The sequence below is a fragment of the Anomaloglossus baeobatrachus genome, chromosome 1, assembly GCF_048569485.1.
Source record: "Anomaloglossus baeobatrachus isolate aAnoBae1 chromosome 1, aAnoBae1.hap1, whole genome shotgun sequence".
Classification (NCBI taxonomy): Eukaryota; Metazoa; Chordata; class Amphibia; order Anura; family Aromobatidae; genus Anomaloglossus; species Anomaloglossus baeobatrachus.
Genome location: NC_134353.1, coordinates 502,691,368 through 502,711,349, shown reverse-complemented (window position 1 = coordinate 502,711,349; position 19,982 = coordinate 502,691,368). Strand labels below are relative to the sequence as shown.

The window sequence follows — 19,982 nt, the reverse complement described above, 5'->3', positions numbered from 1 at the left end:
GCGCTGGCCAGCGACAAGGATAAAGAGTGCATCAGAGCGGCGCAGGGGCGCCGTGCGGGAAATGTAGATTCTGAGTGCTCTCACCAGATCTAACAAATGTAAATCCTTTTCATACCGGTGAACCGGATGAGGACAAAAAGAAGGTAAGGAGATATCCTGATTAATATGAAACGAGGATACTACCTTAGGGAGAAACTCCTGAATGGGGTGCAGCACTACCTTGTCCTGGTGGACCACCAGGAAGGGAGCCTTGGATGACAGCGCCGCTAGCTCAGACACTCTCCGAAGAGACGTGATCGCTACCAGAAAGGCCACTTTCCGTGATAGTCGAGAGAGTGAAACATCCGTCAGAGACTCGAAAGGCGGCTTCTGGAGAGCAACTAGTACCCTGTTCAGATCCCATGGATCTAACGGCCGCTCGTACGGGGGGACGATATGACCAAACCCCCTGCAGGAACGTGCGTACCTGCGGACGTCGTGCTAGACGCTTCTGAAAAAAACACCAATAGCGCCGAGACTTGCCCTTTAAGGGAGCCGAGCGACAAGCCCTTTTCCAACCCAGATTGCAGGAAGGAAAGAAAAGTAGGCAATGCCAATGGCCAGGGGGACACTCCTTGTACAGAGCACCAGTAAAAGAAAATCTTCCACTTCCGTGGTAGATCTTAGCAGACGTGGGCTTCATAGCCTGTCTCATGGTGGCAACGACCCCGTGGGATAATCCTGAGGACACTAGGATCTAGGACGCAATGGCCACACAGTAGGTTCAGGGCCGTAGAATTCAGATGGAAAAACGGCCCTTGGGACAGTAAGTCTGGCCGGTCTGGTAGTGCCCACGGTTGACCGACCGTGAGATGCCTGTCGCCAGAGCTCTTTGATCGTCATGAAAACCGGGACCTTGCTGTTGTGCCGATTCGTGAAACCCGTCCGGGTGCAGAGACCATTCTCCTGCGTCCACGCCCTGGTGACTGAGGAAGTCTGCTTCCCAGTTTTTTACGCCCGGGATGTGAACTGCGGATATGGTGTATGCTCTGTCTTCCACCCCTAGCAGAATCCGGCGGACTTCCTGGGAGGCTCGCCGACTGCGTAGTCCGCCTTGGTGGTTGATGTATGCCACCGCTGTGGATTGTCCGACTGAATTCGGATCTGTTTGCCTTCCAGCCACTGCAGGAAGTCTTGCAGGGCCATATGCACTGCCCAGAGCTCCAGACAATTGATCTGAAGAGTGGACTCCTCTGAAGAGAGTCCTTGATCGTCTGAGAAAGGGGGACGTTCCTGTGTAGGGACATCGACTTCCCCTCCCATTAGCGAAGAATGTTCTATTGAAGTGGACGCAGATGAAACTGCGTGAAAGGGACTGCCTCTGGATGAGGTGTCTCCTTGAAGGAGAGACTGCACCCCCGTCTGTAGTGACCGCTGTTTGTCCAGTGGAAGCTTCACCATCGCTGAGAGAGTGTGAAACCCGAAGCTAAGATATGCCAGCGATTGGGTTTAACTTTGAAAAGTTGAGGACCCACCCGAAACTCTGGGAAGTCTCCAGCGCCATGTTCAGGCTGTGTTGGCATGCCTCTTAAAAGAGTGCCTTGACAAGTAGATGGTCTAAGTAAGGGATCACAGGGTGACCCTGAGAGTGCGGGAGTGGTCCCACTGCTGCCATGAACTTGGTGAAAACCCGTGGGGCTGTCGCCAGACCGAAGGGTAGGGCTACGAACCGAAGATGCTCGTCTTCAATAACGAATCGTAGCAAACGCCGGTGCTCTGGAGCAATCGGCACGTGGAGATAAGCATCCTGATGTCTATTGATGCTAGGAAATCTCCTTGAGACATTGAGGCAATGACGGAGCGGAGGGATTCCATCCGGAACCGCCTGGTTTTCACGTGCTTGTTGAGCAGTTTAAGGTCCAGAACCGAACGGAAGGAGTCGTCCTATTTTGTCACCCCGACCAGATCGGAGTAAAAAGTGTCTCTTGTTCCTGAGGAGGAACCGGGATTACGACTCCTACTGCCTGCAGAAGAGCCTCGGCTCGGCCGGTGAGGAAGTTTTTGCGACAAATTGTCTCTCACCCACCGGCCATTGACCTGTGGCAGTTAAATGTCGCTAAAGCGGGGGAGTCTGCCACCGACCGCGGACGCGGAGAGAGAGGGCTGAAAGTCATGAGGAAACCGCCTTGGTAGCGGTTCCTCCGGCTGCCTTCTCCGGGCGTGATTGAGCCCGCCAGGAACCTGCGCCCCTCTGAGCCTTTTGAGTCCTGTTGGACGAGGGCAATTGGGACGTGCCCGAGCCTGGGAAGGACCGAAACCTCGACTGTCCCTTCTCCTGATGGGTCTTGTTTGATAGCTGGGGTAAGGAAGACTCCGTACCCTTGGACAGTTGAATGATTTAATCCAACCGCTCACGAAACAGTCTGTCACCAGATAAAGGCAATCTGGTTAAGCACTTTTGTGGAAGCAGCCTCTGCTCCAATCCCTTAACACTAGGAGCGTAACAACACGGAGTTGGCGGACGCCACTGACGTACGGCTCGTAGAGTCCAGGACAGCATAAACAGCTTGAGTCGCAATGCCGACATTGCGAGGTGAAGGACGCTACTGCGGCCAAGATGTACATGTGACCGCGTCCCTCTGTGCAATACTAGCTGAAATAGCTTGGAGTGCCTCTATGGCTGCGAATGCCGGGGCAACCGACCCGCCGATAGGGCTATCTGTCTGTCAATGGCATCTTTAAGTGAAGTCCCATCTTCCACTGCAACTATAGATCTAGCCGCAAGCCTGGAGATTGGGGGATCCACCCTTGGAGCGCCTGAGCACGTCAGGGGGGAAGAGACAACGCGTATCTTCAATACGGTTGGAGAAACGCTTATCGGGATAAGCGTGGTGTTCCTGGACTGCTTCTCTGGAGTCAGAGTGACCAGAAAAGTACTCAATATACGCTTGAGATACCGAAATAGGGATTTCTTCTGCTGTGAAGCTGACCCCTCCACTGGAGGAGTTGAGGGAGAAATACCCAACCTTCCATTGATGGACGCTATAAGATTATTCACTATAGCGTCACCATCCGGTGTATCCGGATTGAGAGCGGTCTCAGGATCAGAGTCCTGAACAGCTACGTCTGCCTCATCATACAGAGAGTACTGTGATGAAGTCGAGGGCCGTTCTTAGGGAGCTCGCTTAGGCCGTCTGGGACTGTCGTCCGTGTCAGAGCCTGCACCCTGGGATGCATGGGACCCTCCTGGAGCCATGATTTGTTTCGAAATCAGGGTGGCCAGGGGCATTGGATCAACATTGCCCAAGGTCTGTCTGGACTGCAAAGTCTGTAAGATGTTAGTCATAGCCACAGACAATATATCAGCGGAAACTGCAACTCCGTCCCTGTCCCTGGACAGGGATCACAGGTGGTTCTTTTGGCCACCTGTAGCAGAGACCCCGTTGAGTAATTGCACACACTGGGGGTCCTGGAACAGTCGCATGCAGTACAAGCAGCATAGAAAGCCTGTGCCTTGGCACCCATGTTTTTTTTTTTTTTTTTGCTGTTGCTGTCTAGCCATCTAGGAGCATTAGCCAAGAATAGCGACCGTACAGTGCAATGTATAGCATACAAGCATGAAGTACAATAAACACTTCAGCACATGCAGTACAAGGAGCATAGAAAGCCTGTGCCTTGGCACATTTGCTTTTCTGCTGCCGTTGTCTAGTTATTCAGGAGCATTAGCCAGGAAAAGCGACATACAGTGAATGTATAGCATACAAGCATGAAAATAACCACTGCAGCACATGCAATCCAAGCAGCATTGAAAGCTTGTGCCTTAGCACCCTTGCTTTTCTGCTGCTGTTGTCTAGTCATCAAGGAGCATTAGCCAAGAATAGCGACATGCAGTGAATGTACAAGCATGAAAATAAACTCTGCAGTACATGCAATCCAAGCAGCATTGAAAGCTTGTGCCTTAGCACCATTGCTGTTTGCTGCCGCTGTCTAGCCATCTAGGCGGGTAGACAGCCAAGAATAGCCCTTACAGTGCAATGTAAAGCATACAAGCATAAAGGACACATGACACTGCAGCACATGCAAGACAAGCAGCATATAGAGTCTGTGCTTTAGCACCCCTGATCTTTTGCTGCTGTTTCTAGGTCTGCATCCTGAATAGCGACCGTACAAAAGTACAACAGGACACTTCGGCATTAGTGGGTCAGCACTTTAGTTGCCGCTTACCGCCCGCACAAAAGCGGGTGTGTGGCGCCGGAATCCTGTGCTGGTAGCTCAGTGTCTCCGTTTTCCCGCTCTGCGTGCCGGAATGGCTGCCGGCGTCCAGAGGAGAGGGGCGGGCCGAGGGCGTGCCCGAGACAAGAGCGGGAACCCGGCGCCCACTGTGTCTAGTAAAGGGGGCTGGAGAATGCAAATAAGGCTCCAGCCCTCGGCGCTGCTATAGAACAGCGTCTCTCCCTGTCCCTGAGTGACAGGGTGGGGGCGGGAACGAAGCGGCGCTAGGCCGCAAAAGCCGGGGACTAAAGTTAGAAGCGCCGCCGCCGTAAAAGCGCGGTCGGCGCGTCCCCGGCGCACTACAAGTCGCAGCTGCGCCGCCGCTCCAGGGGCGGTCGGCGCGGCGGCCCCCACACGTAAAGTCCCCCAGTAATCTGCAGGGACTATAAGCCCAGCGCACAGCGCTACAGTCCCCGGCGCACTAGCACACCCAGCAAGCCTGGAGTGTGCGTGGCCTGCCATACGGGGACACAGAGTACCTGAAAGTTGCAGGGCCTTGTCCCTGAACGGCACTCCCGCTCCACATCCAGCAGGTTCTATGGGTCTGTGGATGGAGCCCGGCCTCAGGGCTTGGTGGCCGGAAAGATCCCACTTCCTCAGAGCCCCTCAGGGGGATGGGGAAGGAAAACAGCATGTGGGCTCCAGCCTCCGTACCAGCAATAGGTACCTCAACCTTACAAACCGCAAGTGGGGTGAGAAGGGAGCATGCTGGGGGCCCTAGTATGGGCCCTCTTTTCTTCCATCCGATATAGTCAGCAGCTACTGCTGACTGAACAGTGGAGCTTATGCATGGATGTCTGACCTCCTTCGCACAAAGCAGAAAACTGGTGAGCCAGTGATCCCACTGGGGGTGTATAGCCAGAAGGGGAGGGGCCTTACACTTTTTAGTGTAATTGCTTTGTGTGGCCTCCGGAGGCAGTGCTATACACCCAATCGTCTGGGTCTCCCAATGGAGCGCCGAAGAAAAAAGAAAATGCTTGAATGGATCTCAAGTGGTCCAACAAGTGCCCTCTCCGCCACCTCAACTATCACATCCAAAAAACACCAGTCCTCTGAGTTGTCAGCCCAATCACACTTGCTTTCTCCCAGCTCTGAAGTCTCCATCCGCCCTGCACAGTATGGTGGAACTGAGATGGCTGAGTCTTCAGAGCTGTTCAGTCAATACTATAGCCTGGGAATCAGAGGTCTGCTCCCAAGCTACAGTGAGTACAGACCAGGAAATGGTCTGCAGTGATGCCCAGAACCTTTGTGACTCAGATTCAGGCTGTGATAACCAAGTAGCATAATGTTGACCCTTATTCACAAACTGTAACACCTGTTGTTATAGACAATGAGGAACATACTGATGATGATGAGACGCAGATACCAGATTGGGATGACAACTTAAATATTCGGTCAGGGCAAGAAGAGGCTCGGTCTGAGGGTGAAGGGAGTGCAAACACAATAATTGATGAGGAAGTTCTAGATGCCACCTACTGTCAACCCACAGTCAGGCACTCGAGGAGGTCAACAGAGGCAGTGGAGGAGGATGCAACTGACGACAAAGTTACCTTGCGCCTTCCTGGACAGAGTCGGAGTACTGGTAGCACGTCTACAACTGCATCCTCAGCCACCACTGTGCCTCTGAGCACTAGTCGGGGTGGATCAGCAGGTCGCATGCCCTCTAAGCCTTCCCTAGCCTGGTCCTTTTTTGACATAGCAAAAGATCGCCCAAATTATGTGATCTGTAAAATTTGTCGTGATTCTGTTAGTAGAGGGCAAAACATATCATATGTCCCAGTGAGAAGCTCACCGTGCTGTAATGCGGCCTAGCAGAGCGAACTATCCACCGCCTGCCTCTTCCAGTGCATCCGCGCGCTTTTCATCTTCTAGGACTGTGGGGACAGCTGTCACACCTGGTTTTCCACGCACAACTTCCACCACTGTAACCGCAACAGGCAGTTTGCTTGGTAGGTTGTCAGTTGGTTTGGAAGGGGAAACAAGTACGTGTGTACAGCTCTCTCAGACATCGATAGCACCAACGTTGAATGAAGGCAACATCATGTCTATGCCTGCACTTTCCTCACAAACCTGCATTTTTCCAGGGACACCCTACTCAACACAGTCTACACACAGCAGCCAGATCTCTGTCCCTCAGATGTGGACAAATAAAAGGCCATTTCCTGCGACCCATGACAAAGCTAAGAGGTTGACTTTATCCCTCTGTAAGCTCTTTGCTACCGAAATGCTGCCTTTCCGCCTGGTGGACACACAGGATTTTAGAGACCTTGTGTCTGTCGCTGTGCCCCAGTACCAGATGCCCAGTCGCCACTACTACTCTAAGAAAGGTGTGCCTGCGCTACACCAGCATGTCGCACACAACATCACTGCTTCCTTGAGAAACTCTGTGTGTGAACCGGTGCATTTCACCACCGATACTTGGACCAGTAAGCATGGACAGGGACGTTACATGTCGCTGACTGGGCACTGGGTAACTATGGTGATAGATGGTGAAGGGTCTGCTGCACAAGTCTTGCCGTCCCCACGACTTGTGTGTCAATCCTCTGTCTGTCCAAGTTCCGCCACTGCTTCTGCCTCCTCCACCTCGTCTGGGTCCTCCACCTCCGCCCCAAGCCTGCCTGGTCAGGCCACCAGCGTTCTAACTGTGCAGAAGGAATCACGCACACCTCATTACTATGCTGGTAGCAGAGCGCAACGGCATCAGGCGGTCTTTAGCTTGAAATGTCTTGTAAATAAGAGTCACACAGCGGCTGAGTTGTGGGCAGCTCTGGAGACTGAGTTTGGTAAATGGTTGTCTCCACTCAACCTGCAGCCTGGTAAGGCCATGTGCGACAATGCTGCAAAGCTGGGTGCGGCCCTTCGCCTGGGCAAGGTGACACACGTGCCTTGTATGGCTCACGTGTTGAACCTTGTTGTCCAGCAATTTTTAAACACACTATCCCGGCCTAGATGGCCTTCTGGGACAGGGCACGAAAACTGTCTGCAAACGTCCGCCGTTCAACCACCGCTGCTGTGCGACTTGCATCGCTCCAGAAGTCTTTCGGCCTGCTGGTTCATCGCCTGAAATGCGATGTGCCGACACGCTGGAATTCAACTCTCCACATGTTACAGCGACTGTGGCAGCACCGTCGAGCCCTGGTGCAATACGTCATGACGTATAGCCTGGGCCAACGAGATGCAGAGGTGGGGCAGATCACCCTGATGGAGTGGTCTCAGATCAAAGACCTATGCACCCTTCTGCACAGTTTCGACATGGCGACGAATATGTTTAGCGCTGACAATGCCATTATCAGCATGACAATTCCAGTCATTTACATGCTGGAGCACACGCTAAACACTATTCGGTGTCAGGTGGTGGGACAACAGGAAGGGGAGGAAATACAGGAGCATTCATATGCGCACGAGACAACAATATCACCAAGGTCCAGACGTTCATCATCACCAACGCGGCAGGCATGGGACAATGGGGGACAGGGATCAACAAGGTCGCATGGTAGCAGGCGAAATGTTGAGGAAGGTGCAGGAGAACATGAAGAAATTGAGGACGAACTGTCCATGGACATGGAAGACTCAGCGGATGAGGGAGACCTTGGTCAAATTTCAGTTGAAAGAGGTTGGGGGGAGATGTCAGAGGAAGAAAGAACGGGTAGCACCTCTATGCCACAAACACAGCGTGGACTTGGTCCGCATGGCTGCGCAAGACACATGAGCGCCTTCTTGCTGCACTACCTCCAACATGACCCTCGTATTGTCAAAATTAGAAGTGATGATGACTACTGGATTGCCACAATATTAGATCCCCAGTACAAGTCCAAATTTTGTGACATAATTCCAGCCATAGAAAGGGACGCACGTATGCAGGAGTATCAGCAAAAGCTGTTACTCGATCTTAGCTCGGCTTTTCCACCAAACAACCGTGCAGGGAGTGAATCTCCCAGTTGTAACTTGACAAACATGGGACGGTCTCGTCATCTTCAACAGTCTACCCGTACCAGTAGCACCGTATCTGGTGCTGGTAACAGCAATTTTATTGAATCTTTTCATAATTTTTTTAGACCATCCTTTGCAAGGCCACCAGAGACAACAAGTCTGACACATAGTCAACGGCTGGAGAGGATGATACAGGAGTATCTACAAATGAACATCGATGCCATGACTTTGCAAATGGAGCCTTACTCATTTTGGGCTTCAAATCTTGAAAAATGTGTGTGGGGCCCAATTTTTGGAAAAAAGGGAGACTCCGCTTGGAGTAACCCTTGCTTACATTGTTTTTAAAAATGATCCAAGATGAACAGAGCTGGGATCAGGAAAGACTTTGCTACCTACCCTGGTGTCATCCTGGGGACGGATAAGTATGGCGTATTTTTGAATGTGCTTGATGCAAAATCTAACTGTGAAGTGTACAACTGGGGCACAACTGCTGCCACTGAAGGGGTGAGTGTCTGTGTGGCCCAATTTTTGGAAAAAAGGGAGACTCCGCTTCGAGTAACCCTTGCTTGCTGTGTTTTTTAAAAGGAGCCAAGATGAACAAGTCATGGTTCAGCAAAGACTTTGCTACCTACCCCGGGGTCATCCTGGGAACGGTTAAGTATGGCGTATTTTTTAATGTGTTTGATGCAAATCTACCTGTGAAGTGTACAACTAGGGCACAAGTGCTGCCACTGAATGGGTGGGTGTGTGTGGCCCAATATTTGGAAAAAAGGGAGACTCCGCTTGTAGTAACCTTGCGGTGTTTTACATGATTTTAGAAGGGCATGCCATGCCTATATCTGTATCTAATCCTCTTTTCCTTGTAACGCTGTTTTGTTTTCACATGAGAATTTGTTCTTGTCACTTTCCCATGTGTGTGTGTTGTGTTGTGAGTTGTTTGTCACCTTTTGGACACCTTTGAGGGTGTTTTCTAGGTGTTTTTATGCGTTTGTGATTGCCTCCCATTGTTTCCTATGCGGTTCGAGTGGTTCGCCGAACTCGAACGAGACCTCCGTTCGGCGAACCGAACTCGAGCCGAACCACGGCCGGTTCGCTCATCTCTACTGGTGAGATCTGCCTACTTGACAGCTCACCAGCGACCATGTAACGACGCAGCAGCGATCCTGATAAGGTCAGATCGCTGGTCGTGATCGCTGCTGCGTCGCTATGTGCGACACCACCTTTAAAAAGAGTGTAAACTGCCCGATTCCCTATCAACATGTCTCCTGAACTTATTCATCCAGCAGCGTAGCATCCATTCCGCGTAGCCGTGTCGAGCAGCCTAGGACTACATTATTGCTACTTTACTCACCGGTATTATTTTTCTCCATTATTGGCTGCATACTAAACTGCTCAGCGTCGTACACTTCCATCTTTCCAGTTTCTTTATTTAGTACGCCAACAAAATATCTGAAATATAATCATATCCTATTCATCAAGACCCACAATGTAAATACAGAAAACACAAAACCTATGTATACATTTAGACTACCTTGTTACAGTGAACGTGAGCAAGCTGCTAAGTGCTGCTACTGATATTGTGCCAATATACTGTACAGCCCTTTACAGAGTTTACCATCCACATTGTATTGGACCAGTTCTTATTGCAGTAGTTGCCAAAAATAAGTGCCAACAACCCGTAAAAACATTCCAGCACCGAAATAAATGATTTTTAATTTAAATATGCGGCACATTTAACCTTTAAAGAAAAATATGCAACAAAATAGGCAAAATACTTGTAGATCTGCCGCGCTGTGCCATTTTTGGCCTTAGCATCATATGCAGGGCCGTATTTGCCACTAGGCACCCGTGGTCCCGTGCCTAGGGCGGCACGTTGCGGGGGGCGGCACTTTCTGGCAGCAAAAAAATAAAAAAAAATAAATATATATAAATTTTTTTTTTTTACATCCCCGCCCCCCGTCCCTCCCTCCGTTACACTCGGCTGTGTTCGGGGGAAGTTGAGAGGAAGGAGAGGCGCACTTCTGTCTATTTAAATACATGGCGGGCGCCAGGCATAGTGAGCTGATTAACCCCGGAAGTTCCATCGCCTGCACTTCTGGGGTCAGAGGCGCGCGGGCGCGACAATCAGCTCACTGCCCCGTGCTGCAGCGTCCAATGCTGCAGACAACACACGCCGCGGAGGAGGACGCGTCTGAAGCTGGAGCCAGCCAGAAGAGGAGCCAGCCAGAGCAGGGCGGCGGGCACCGGAGCAGGTAAGGCAGAGCCTAGAATGTATGGGCACCTTACAGGTTAGTTGATGATCGTTGCGATGCCTCTTTTTGTCCACTATAATCATTCAAGGGGAGGCTGGGGGGAGAGAGGCTGAGGCTGGGGGAGGCTGGGAAGAGAGAGAGGCTGGGAAGAGAGAGAGGCTGGGAAGAGAGAGAGGCTGGGAAGAGAGAGAGGCTGGGAAGAGAGAGAGGCTGGGAAGAGAGAGAGGCTGGGAAGAGAGAGAGGCTGGGAAGAGAGAGAGGCTGGGAAGAGAGAGAGGCTGGGAAGAGGGAGGCTGAGGCTGGGGGGGAGGCTGGGAAGAGGGAGGCTGAGGCTGGGAAGAGAGAGGCTGAGGCTGGGGGGAGGCTGGGAAGAGGGAAGCTGAGGCTGGGAAGAGAGAGGCTGAGGCTGGGGGGAGGCTGGGAAGAGAGAGGCTGAGGCTGGGAAGAGGGAGGCTGAGGCTGGGGGGAGGCTGGGAAGAGGGAGGCTGAGGCTGGGAAGAGGGAGGCTGAGGCGAGGCTGGGAAGAGAGAGGCTGAGGCTGGGGGGAGGCTGGGAAGAGGGAAGCTGAGGCTGGGAAGAGAGAGGCTGAGGCTGGGGGGAGGCTGGGAAGAGAGAGGCTGAGGCTGGGAAGAGAGAGAGGCTGAGGGGAGGCTGGGAAGAGAGAGAGGCTGAGGGGAGGCTGGGAAGAGAGAGAGGCTGAGGGGAGGCTGGGAAGAGAGAGGCTGAGGGGAGGCTGGGAAGAGAGAGGCTGGGAAGAGAAAGAGGCTGAGGCTGGGGGGAGGCTGGGAAGAGAGAGAGAGGCTGAGGCTGGGAAGAGAGAGAGGCTTAGGCTGGGGGGAGGCTGGGAAGAGAGAGGCTGAGGCTGGGGGGAGGCTGGGAAGAGAGGCTGAGGCTGGGGGGAGAGAGGCTGAGGCTGGGGGGAAAGAGGCTGAGGCTGGGGGGAAAGAGGCTGAGGCTGGGGGGAAAGAGAGGCTGAGGCTGGGGGGAAAGAGAGGCTGAGGCTGGGGGGAAAGAGAGGCTGAGGCTGGGGGGAAAGAGAGGCTGAGGCTGGGGGGAAAGAGAGGCTGAGGCTGGGGGGAAAGAGAGGCTGAGGCTGGGGGGAAAGAGAGGCTGAGGCTGGGGGGAAAGAGAGGCTGAGGCTGGGGGGAAAGAGAGGCTGAGGCTGGGGGGAAAGAGAGGCTGAGGCTGGGGGGAAAGAGAGGCTGAGGCTGGGGGGAAAGAGAGGCTGAGGCTGGGGGGAAAGAGAGGCTGAGGCTGGGGGGAAAGAGAGGCTGAGGCTGGGGGGAAAGAGAGGCTGAGGCTGGGGGGAAAGAGAGGCTGAGGCTGGGGGGGGAGGCTGGGGGGAGAGAGAGAGGCTAAGGCTGGGGGGAGAGAGAGGCTGGGGGGAGAGAGAGGCTGAGGCTGGGGGGAGAGAGAGACTGAAGCTGGGGGGGAGGCTGGGGGGAGAGAGAGGCTGAAGCTGGGGGGGAGGCTGGGGGGAGAGAGAGGCCGAGAAGAGAGAGGCTGAGAGGAGAGAGGCTGATGCTGGGGGAGGCTGGGGGGAGGGAGGCTGAGGCTGGGGGAGGCTGGGAGGAGGGAGGCTGAGGCAGGCTGGGAGGAGGGAGGCTGAGGCTGGGGGAGGCTGGGAGGAGAGAGGCTGATGCTGGGGGAGGCTGGGAGGGGGAAGGTGAGGCTTGGAGAAGGGAGGCTGATGCTGAGGGAGGCTGGGAGGAGGGAGGCTGATGCTGGGGGAGGCTGGGAGGGGGAGGCTTGGAGGAGGGAGGCTGATGAGGAGGGAGGCTGATGCTGATGAGGAGGGAGGCTGATGAGGAGGGAGGCTGATGCTGAGGGAGGCTGATGCTGAGGGAGGCTGATGAGGAGGGAGGCTGATGAGGAGGGAGGCTGATGAGGAGGGAGGCTGATGAGGAGGGAGGCTGATGAGGAGGGAGGCTGATGAGGAGGGAGGCTGATGAGGAGGGAGGCTGATGCTGGGGGAGGCTGGGAGGAGGGAGGCTGATGCTGGGGGAAGCTGATGCTGTGGGAGGCTGGGAGGAGGGAGGCTGATGCTGGGGGAGGCTGGGAGGAGAGATGCTGATGCTGGGGGAGGCGGGAGGCTGATGCTGGGGGAGGCTGGGAGGCTGATGCTGGGGGAGGCTGGGAGGAGGGTGGCTGATGCTGGGGGAGGCTGGGAAGAGGGTGGCTGATGCTGGGGGAGGCTGGGAAGAGGGAGGCTGATGCTGGGGGAGGCTGGGAAGAGGGAGGCTGATGCTGGGGGAGGCTGGGAAGAGGGAGGCTGATGCTGGGGGAGGCTGGGAAGAGGGAGGCTGATGCTGGGGGAGGCTGGGAAGACGGAGGCTGATGCTGGGGGAGGCTGGGAAGAGGGAGGCTGATGCTGGGGGAGGCTGGGAGGAGGGAGGCTGATACTGGGGGAAGCTGGGAGTAGGGAGGCTGATGCTGGGGGAGGCTGGGAGGAGAGAGGCTGATGCTGGGGGAGGCTGGGAGGGGGAGGGGGAGGCTTGGAGGAGGGAGGCTGATGCTCAGGGAGGCTGGGAGGCTGATGCTGGTGGAGGCTTGGAGGAGGGGGGCTGAGAGGCTGGGAGGAGGGAGGCTGATGCTGGGGGAGGCTGGGAGGAGGGAGGCTGATACTGGGGGAGGCTGGGAGGAGGGAGGCTGATGCTGGGGGAAGCTGGGAGCAGGGAGGCTGATGCTGGGGGAAGCTGGGAGCAGGGAGGCTGATGGTGGGGGAGGCTGGGAGGAGAGAGGCTGATGCTGGAGGAGGCTCATGCTGGGGGAGGCTGGGAGGAGAGAGGCTGATGCTGGGGTAAGCTGGGAGCAGGGAGGCTGATGCTGAGGGAGGCTGGGGGGAGAGAGGCTGATGCTGGGGGAGGCTGGGGGGGGAGAGAGGCTAATGCTGGGGGAGAGGCTGCTGCTGGAGGCGGGGGGAGAGAGGCTGCTGCTGGGGGAATGGGAGAGAGGGGCCAATGCTAGAGACAGAGGACAAGGGTTGAGGGATAGTGCAATGACAATATCGATGGGGGGGGGAGTGTAAGGAGTGTAAGGAGTGAGTGTGTGTGTGTGTGTCAGCATAAGCGCTAGTGTGGTGGTCTTAGTATGATGAATGGGGCAGCATGGAGGTGTCATTATGAAAAAGAGGAAGGCAGCATTAGAAGCTCATGGAGAGGGGCAGCATGCACGGGACACTGTGAGGAGGGGGCAGCATGCACGGGACACTGTGAGGAGGGGGCAGCATGCATGGGACACTGTGAGGAGGGGGCAGCATGCATGGGACACTGTGAGGAGGGGGCAGCATGCATGGGACACTGTGAGGAGGGGGCAGCATGCATGGGACACTGAGGAGGGAGCAGCATGCATGGGACACTGTGAGGAGGGGGCAGCATGCATGGGACAATGTGAGGAGGGAGCAGCATGCATGGGACAATGTGAGGAGGGAGCAGCATGCATGGGACAATGTGAGGAGGGAGCAGCATGATGTGAGGACAATGTGCAGATCATATTTCATAATTGAAGAAGGTGTGGTGGGTATAATTTATAAGGGAGGGCAGTGTGTAGTATATTAGGGGCAGTGTGACAGTCACAGTATATAAGTGGGGATGGTGGGAATATTTTATACTCATGCTATGTTTTGATGTGCCTGTGGTGATCCCCATTGGGGGGGGGGGGGGGTTAGTGCCCTTCATTTCTCATTGATACTTTTTAAAGTGTTTTACAGAGTAGATCTGCGTTAAACAGATGTCGTGTGCGAAAACTGAGTTTTACGTTGTCAATAAGGGGCGCGACCACTTAAAGTGCCTAGGGCAGCACGAAGGCAAAATACAGCCCTGATCATATGATAGGTATCCTACCTGCATAATGAGCTGGACTTCAAAGCTTCAGGTGTGAAATTTTTCCCCACATAATTTAGTCTGTCTGTTTGTGCCGTCTGTAAAATAAGAGAAAATGAAAAACATTAGTTCAAGAAGTAGCCTTTATTAAGAACTGCAGAACCCCCATGAGTGCCCCTAGTTTACAAACTGCACCTCTCAAATTCTTCCAGTGATGCAGTGATCTTATCGACAACACAGGTGTGTCACTGAATTTTATACCATTGGGTGGTGAATAACAAATTATTATATTTTAACTATAAAAAAATTTGTTCTTGCCCCTACATTTCCACATGGGAAAAATAAGTAAAAATGTTACCAAAATTTGTCACAATTTCTGCTGAACATAGCACTACCCCAGATATGGCTGTACAATACTGCTGAATCAGGAGGAAAGGAGCGCTATTTGACCCTTGGAGAACAAATTTCCATAGAATAGTTTTCTGACTCCATATCAGAGTCCACAAGTGCCAGAAGAGCAAAATTTCTTTTCAAGTGACCCCATTTTGATAATTACACCCCTCTGTGTATTCATCTACAGGTGTAGAGATGATTTTGACTCCAATGGTGTTTTCCAGAAACAAGCAGCAATGGATGTTGCAGAGTGAAAATTGCAAATCTGATATTGCAGAGAACAGTATATTGTAATGCCCATACATTGTGCCTAGCTCATGCTTCTGGAGACACACACCCTGTAAATTAAAGGGGCTCTCATTGTTACAGAAAACGCCAAATGTGTGGTATATGCACACTGTGGAGCTCAGAGGGTTGGGCCACATTTGAGAGCACAGATTTCTCTGGAATTTTTTTTTTTTGGGAGCGAGGAGCCATAGCGCTTTTACAGAGCCTTTAAGCTACCAGTAACACAGAAGCCCCCCATATTTCCATTTACAGATGACGGACCTGAGTAAACACTTTTTTTTTTCTGGATAGAGTTGAAGCTTTTACTGGGAACATTCTACATAAAATCTTGGATCACATTTCTCCTGTGCTCTACGCTGAGCACTTACATTGGGGTTTCCATCTAAATCTCTGAATGACATGACCCAAACCTCAGGGGGATCCATTCACCTCCGTTCATTAGTGTCTTTCTTTTCACAAGTGCTCAAAACTGGGACTTTATGCACACTTGAAAAGGACACCTCTGGAGCATTAGACAGACAGATCCATTTACTCTATAGCGGCAGCAGAGTAAAGCCTGCTTTACACATGTCGATTAGTTGTGCGATCGCACCCGTCCCCGTCGTTTCTGCGGCACAGGCAATTTCTTGCTCGTGTCGCATAATGCTGTAACCCCCCGTCACACGTACTTACCTTCCAAACAACCTTGCTGTGGGCGGCGAACATCCACTTTCTGAAGGGGGAGGGACGTTCAGCGTCACAGCGACGTCACACAGCGGCCGGCCAATAGAAGCGGAGGGGCGGAGATGAGTGGGACGTAAACATCCCGCCCACCTCCTTCCTTCCGCATTGCCAGCGAGATGCAGGTAAGCTGCAGTTCATCGTTCCCGGGGTGTCACACGGAGCGATGTGTGCTGCCCCAGGTACGATGAACAACAGGACGTGCGATTTTTAGAAAATGAGCAACGTGTCAGAGATGAACGAGGTGGTGAGTATTTCTGCTTGTTCATAGCTGTCACATACTACGATATCACTAACGATGCCGGATGTGCGTCACTTACGACGTGACCACGCCGACATCTCGTTAGAAATATCGTAGCGTGTAAAGCCCGCTTTACTCTGAACCTGTCTGGCCTATGTTCAGCTGAGTCCTTTTCAGAAGTGCACAGAGCTGTTTTCAATAGTGCACAAAAGCCCAATCGACAAGATGGAGACCATCGGACCATAGTGCAAACTGACTCCAAAATGACTCTCTCTACCTCAGAGGGAATTTTCTGGAAGAGCCATTGTCTAAATCACGTATTTCAGAGATTTACACGTGCGGCTTTGTACCCGTCGGCCTTGAGCTTCTTTTACACCGGGTATATGAGTACCCGGCTTCAAAGACACTCACAGATCAGAAGTCGTCCACACTTCCGATCATGTGCACTACTCAGAAGCCAGGTGTATGTCCCAACTTCAGAGAGAAGTAGTGCGCATGACCGTCTAATGACATTGCTGGAATCAGGAGCTCTGCTCCCACATCTTGCTACTCTCACCCGGGCAAGCACAAACCTGATGACAGATTATATTTAAAAGACAAGCGCTAATAAGGAGAGTTGGCGTGGAGCAGTCTTACCATTATTCTTTGCCTTTTAACCTTAGAAGAATTATTGTTTTTATATAAAGTAAATGCAACATTTTCTGGAGTCTGAACTGTTCCATTAGAAAACTGAACTGCAAAATAAACAGAAAATCATGACTTTTACTTTATGTGCAATAAAACTTGCATTCTTTAATAAAAAAAAACAAAAACAAAACATGCAGGATATGATCAAAGCATAACTAACCAAAATGGGAGGAAACTTGACAAATACCAACACTTACACCTCAGCAGCTAGATAACACACCATTTACCAATAGGTAGAACTGACATGGTGTTTGCATTTTATCCTACAATTATGATAGAAAATGTATATAGTTTATGCTCTACAGTTCGCAAAAATAAACCCCAAAACCTAAAATAAAACAAAAATAGAGGACTTCCTGTTCCTGTCCTGGCTGAGGTGGAAGCTTAGAGGAGAATCTCCTGCCACCCCTCACAGAAACCGACTAAAAACAGACCCCCCGGACGAGCCACCAAACAGAGAGCAGCACAGGAGGTTACCTAAAGCAGACAGCTATGGAAAGGTACCTCCTGAGAAGCTCTGGGAGCGGTGAGTCAGCCTGGAGAAGCTTTGATATGGACAGAGGAGAAGATAAGATAATGGCGCCGAGCCTGATGGGGGAGGAGCCTGAACGCATGGTGAGAGACACAGAAAAGCAAACACAGAGCTGGAAGGGGAGAGATAAGGGAGATATGAGCGAGGAGACAGGAGATAAGGAAGATATGAGCGAGGAGTCACAGGAGGACACAGCAGGAGAGAGGTGGATGCAGGGGACTGATGATGGTGGATCCCAATGGGAGGATGAAGGAGATATGGAGGCAGAGGGGAGAGAAGATGCAGACAAAGCAGGGCAGCTCAGAGACACAGCAGTGTTGGAGGATGAAACTGACAAACAGCACAGGGAGATTAATCCCACTCAGACTCACAGGAAGTCAAATGCAAGAATTAATAATACCCCTTCCAAAGGAAACAAAAAGCAGCCTACTACACCAACATCACAAGCCTGCAAGCTATTGGGGGATGGAGGTGGTGGCCCAGTCCAGACAAAGAGAACTAAGAAAACAGCACCACCTGCAGGCCAAGACAAGTACACACAAAAGCTTAATGTGGACTATAAAAAACTGGCTGAAGAAGTGACATCACACTTGTCAAAAGAGATTAAAGTGGCTATTGAGGCAGCCATACAAACATCATTAGCTAATATGCAAAAACAGATAAATGCCCATGCCTCTAGACTGGCAGAATCAGAGCAGAGAATATCTGACTCCGAGGAGACAATACTGGCTATGCAGGCACAAATAGCAGCTCTAGCAAAATCTAATGAATACTTGAAGGATAAAGCAGACGATTTGGAAAACAGATCGAGACGAAACAACTTACGTATAGTCGGGTTGCCAGAGTCTGTGTCGATTGGACAGTTGGATAATATATGCGAGTTGGAGCTACCGCAGGCCCTGGGCATAAAGGCGAAATTCAGAGTTGAAAGAGCCCACAGAGTGGGTCCACTGAGACACCAGGAGGCGAATAAGGGAGAGGGCCAAAACTCAAACAAGAATACCCCGATAAGAGCCAGGCAGGTGATTGTCAAATACCTTGATTATAAGCATAAGGAGGAAATATTGAGGGCCTTTAGAGAACGAAAGCGTCCACTACAATATCAAGGCAACAGACTGCTAATTTTTGGGGATTATTCAGCGGAAGTATCCAGAAGGAGAAAAGAATTTACCAAAATTTGCTCATTTCTGTACAACAAAAAAGTAAAGTGTCAGCTATTATACCCTGCTACACTGAAAGTTAGAAACCCCAATGGCTCGTTTGTATACTACAAGGACTACAAAGAAGCAGAAAACATTCTCATGGCAGAGCTCAACAAGACTAGGTCAGAAAGGCAAGAAAAAGGAGCTAGTGGAGAAGGGAATAATAGAAGAGGATCCCCCACAAGCTCAGGAAGAGATGTGGGACGTTTTGGGGGACAAAAGCAAGTCGAGACCAGGGAGGAAAGGAGGCCAAGCCCGGGTCGACAGCATAATTCTCGCCTGGAACACAGGAACCAACCCTTGGAGAGAAACACTGATACCTGAACTGGAACTCGCTCATTGTTTTTCCTTTTTTTGCCTGTTTTTTTTTTTTTTTTTTTTTTTCTCTCTTCCCAAACAGGGAGAGGCGTTGAGGAGGATGCATTACGGAGAGAGGGTTGGGGAGGTGAGAGGAGGAGGGGGAAGGGAGAAAAGAGAGGAAAACATCCCAAAGTCTGGGTCCTCTTCCCACCCCCTCTCTTTTTTTTTTTTTTTTTTTTTGTTCTTCTCCTTTCTTTCTCCATCTTCTCTCCCCTTGGTCTTTTTTTTTTTTCTTTTTTTCTTTTTCTCCTTTGTCCAGGAACATCATCCAAATTCAAATGAAGTGGGCCTGTTCTGGGCGGACTGACGGCTACCTGGAGTCAGAGATAAGTAGGACTGGAGAATCTTGCTGAGGTTTTGACATACTGTGCTAATTTTTGCATAATTTTCAAAGGCTTATTCAAGTTAGTCCGGGGATAGAACATATATTTTTTGGGGGGTGATTAGGGAGCTACATATTTTGGCTAGGAATAGGGGAGCTCACCAACGTGGCGGGAAGCGCCGTGGATTTCTCGGAAGGGAAAATATGTTTTACAGTTACATGCTTTTTGTTGTATTTGTTATATTTGCAAGGTGGGGAAAGGGAGTGTCGATTTTGTGGTACCAACTGTGATTCTAGTGTCGAACATCTCGTCTTCCTTGATGCAGGGGCCCATAGGGGAGGGAGTAGTAAAAGCAGAATACACAGGTTAACATGATACAGATAACTACGTGGAATGTTAAAGGGCTGAGATCACCTAACAAACGAGCAATGATATTGAGACATCTGAAAAGACTAAAGACAGACATTGCCTTATTACAGGAAACCCACTTGGGGGGGGAGGACTTTTTCCGCATGAAGAAACATTGGGTGGGCACCGTTTACGGGGCAGCGGCACAAGGTAGAAAAGCGGGCACTATGATTCTAATAAATAAACAATTCAGTCATGAGGTAGTGGCACATGAGGCAGACGACCATGGAAGGTGGCAGCACTTAACAATCGTTAGTCCAGCGGGTAAACTCAGTATTTATAATGTCTATGGCCCAAATTCACAACAAATCACATTTCATGATGACATAAAGGCCACCATATTAGCAGATGGGGAGGCTAACATTATAGTGGGAGGCGATTTTAACACTGTCCCAGACTCAGCTGAAGATAGGAGGGGCGAGGAGGGGACAGCTAATGTGGGCAGGAGTTTAGACAATAGGGATGTAACATTAGAAGACGTAGGACTGAAAGACATCTGGAGACTAACTCACCCACATGACAGAGAGTATACACACTTCTCTCACCCTCATGATAGCTGGTCACGTATTGATCA

General features: G+C 51.6%; 1 protein-coding gene across 3 annotated transcripts in view; it reads right to left on the bottom strand.

The window, feature by feature from the left end:
• The window catches only part of POLR1E (RNA polymerase I subunit E), a 102,098-nt gene that overhangs the window by 58,456 nt on the left and 23,660 nt on the right, over positions 1-19,982 (bottom strand). For all 3 annotated transcript variants that reach the window (XM_075315848.1, XM_075315839.1, XM_075315830.1), the window contains exons 2-4: positions 16,533-16,630; positions 14,276-14,352; positions 9,533-9,630 (exon numbers count right to left, since the gene is read on the bottom strand). In XM_075315848.1, coding sequence (XP_075171963.1) covers positions 9,533-9,630; positions 14,276-14,352; positions 16,533-16,630 — 273 coding nt within the window. The remainder of the gene's footprint in view (positions 1-9,532; positions 9,631-14,275; positions 14,353-16,532; positions 16,631-19,982) is intronic.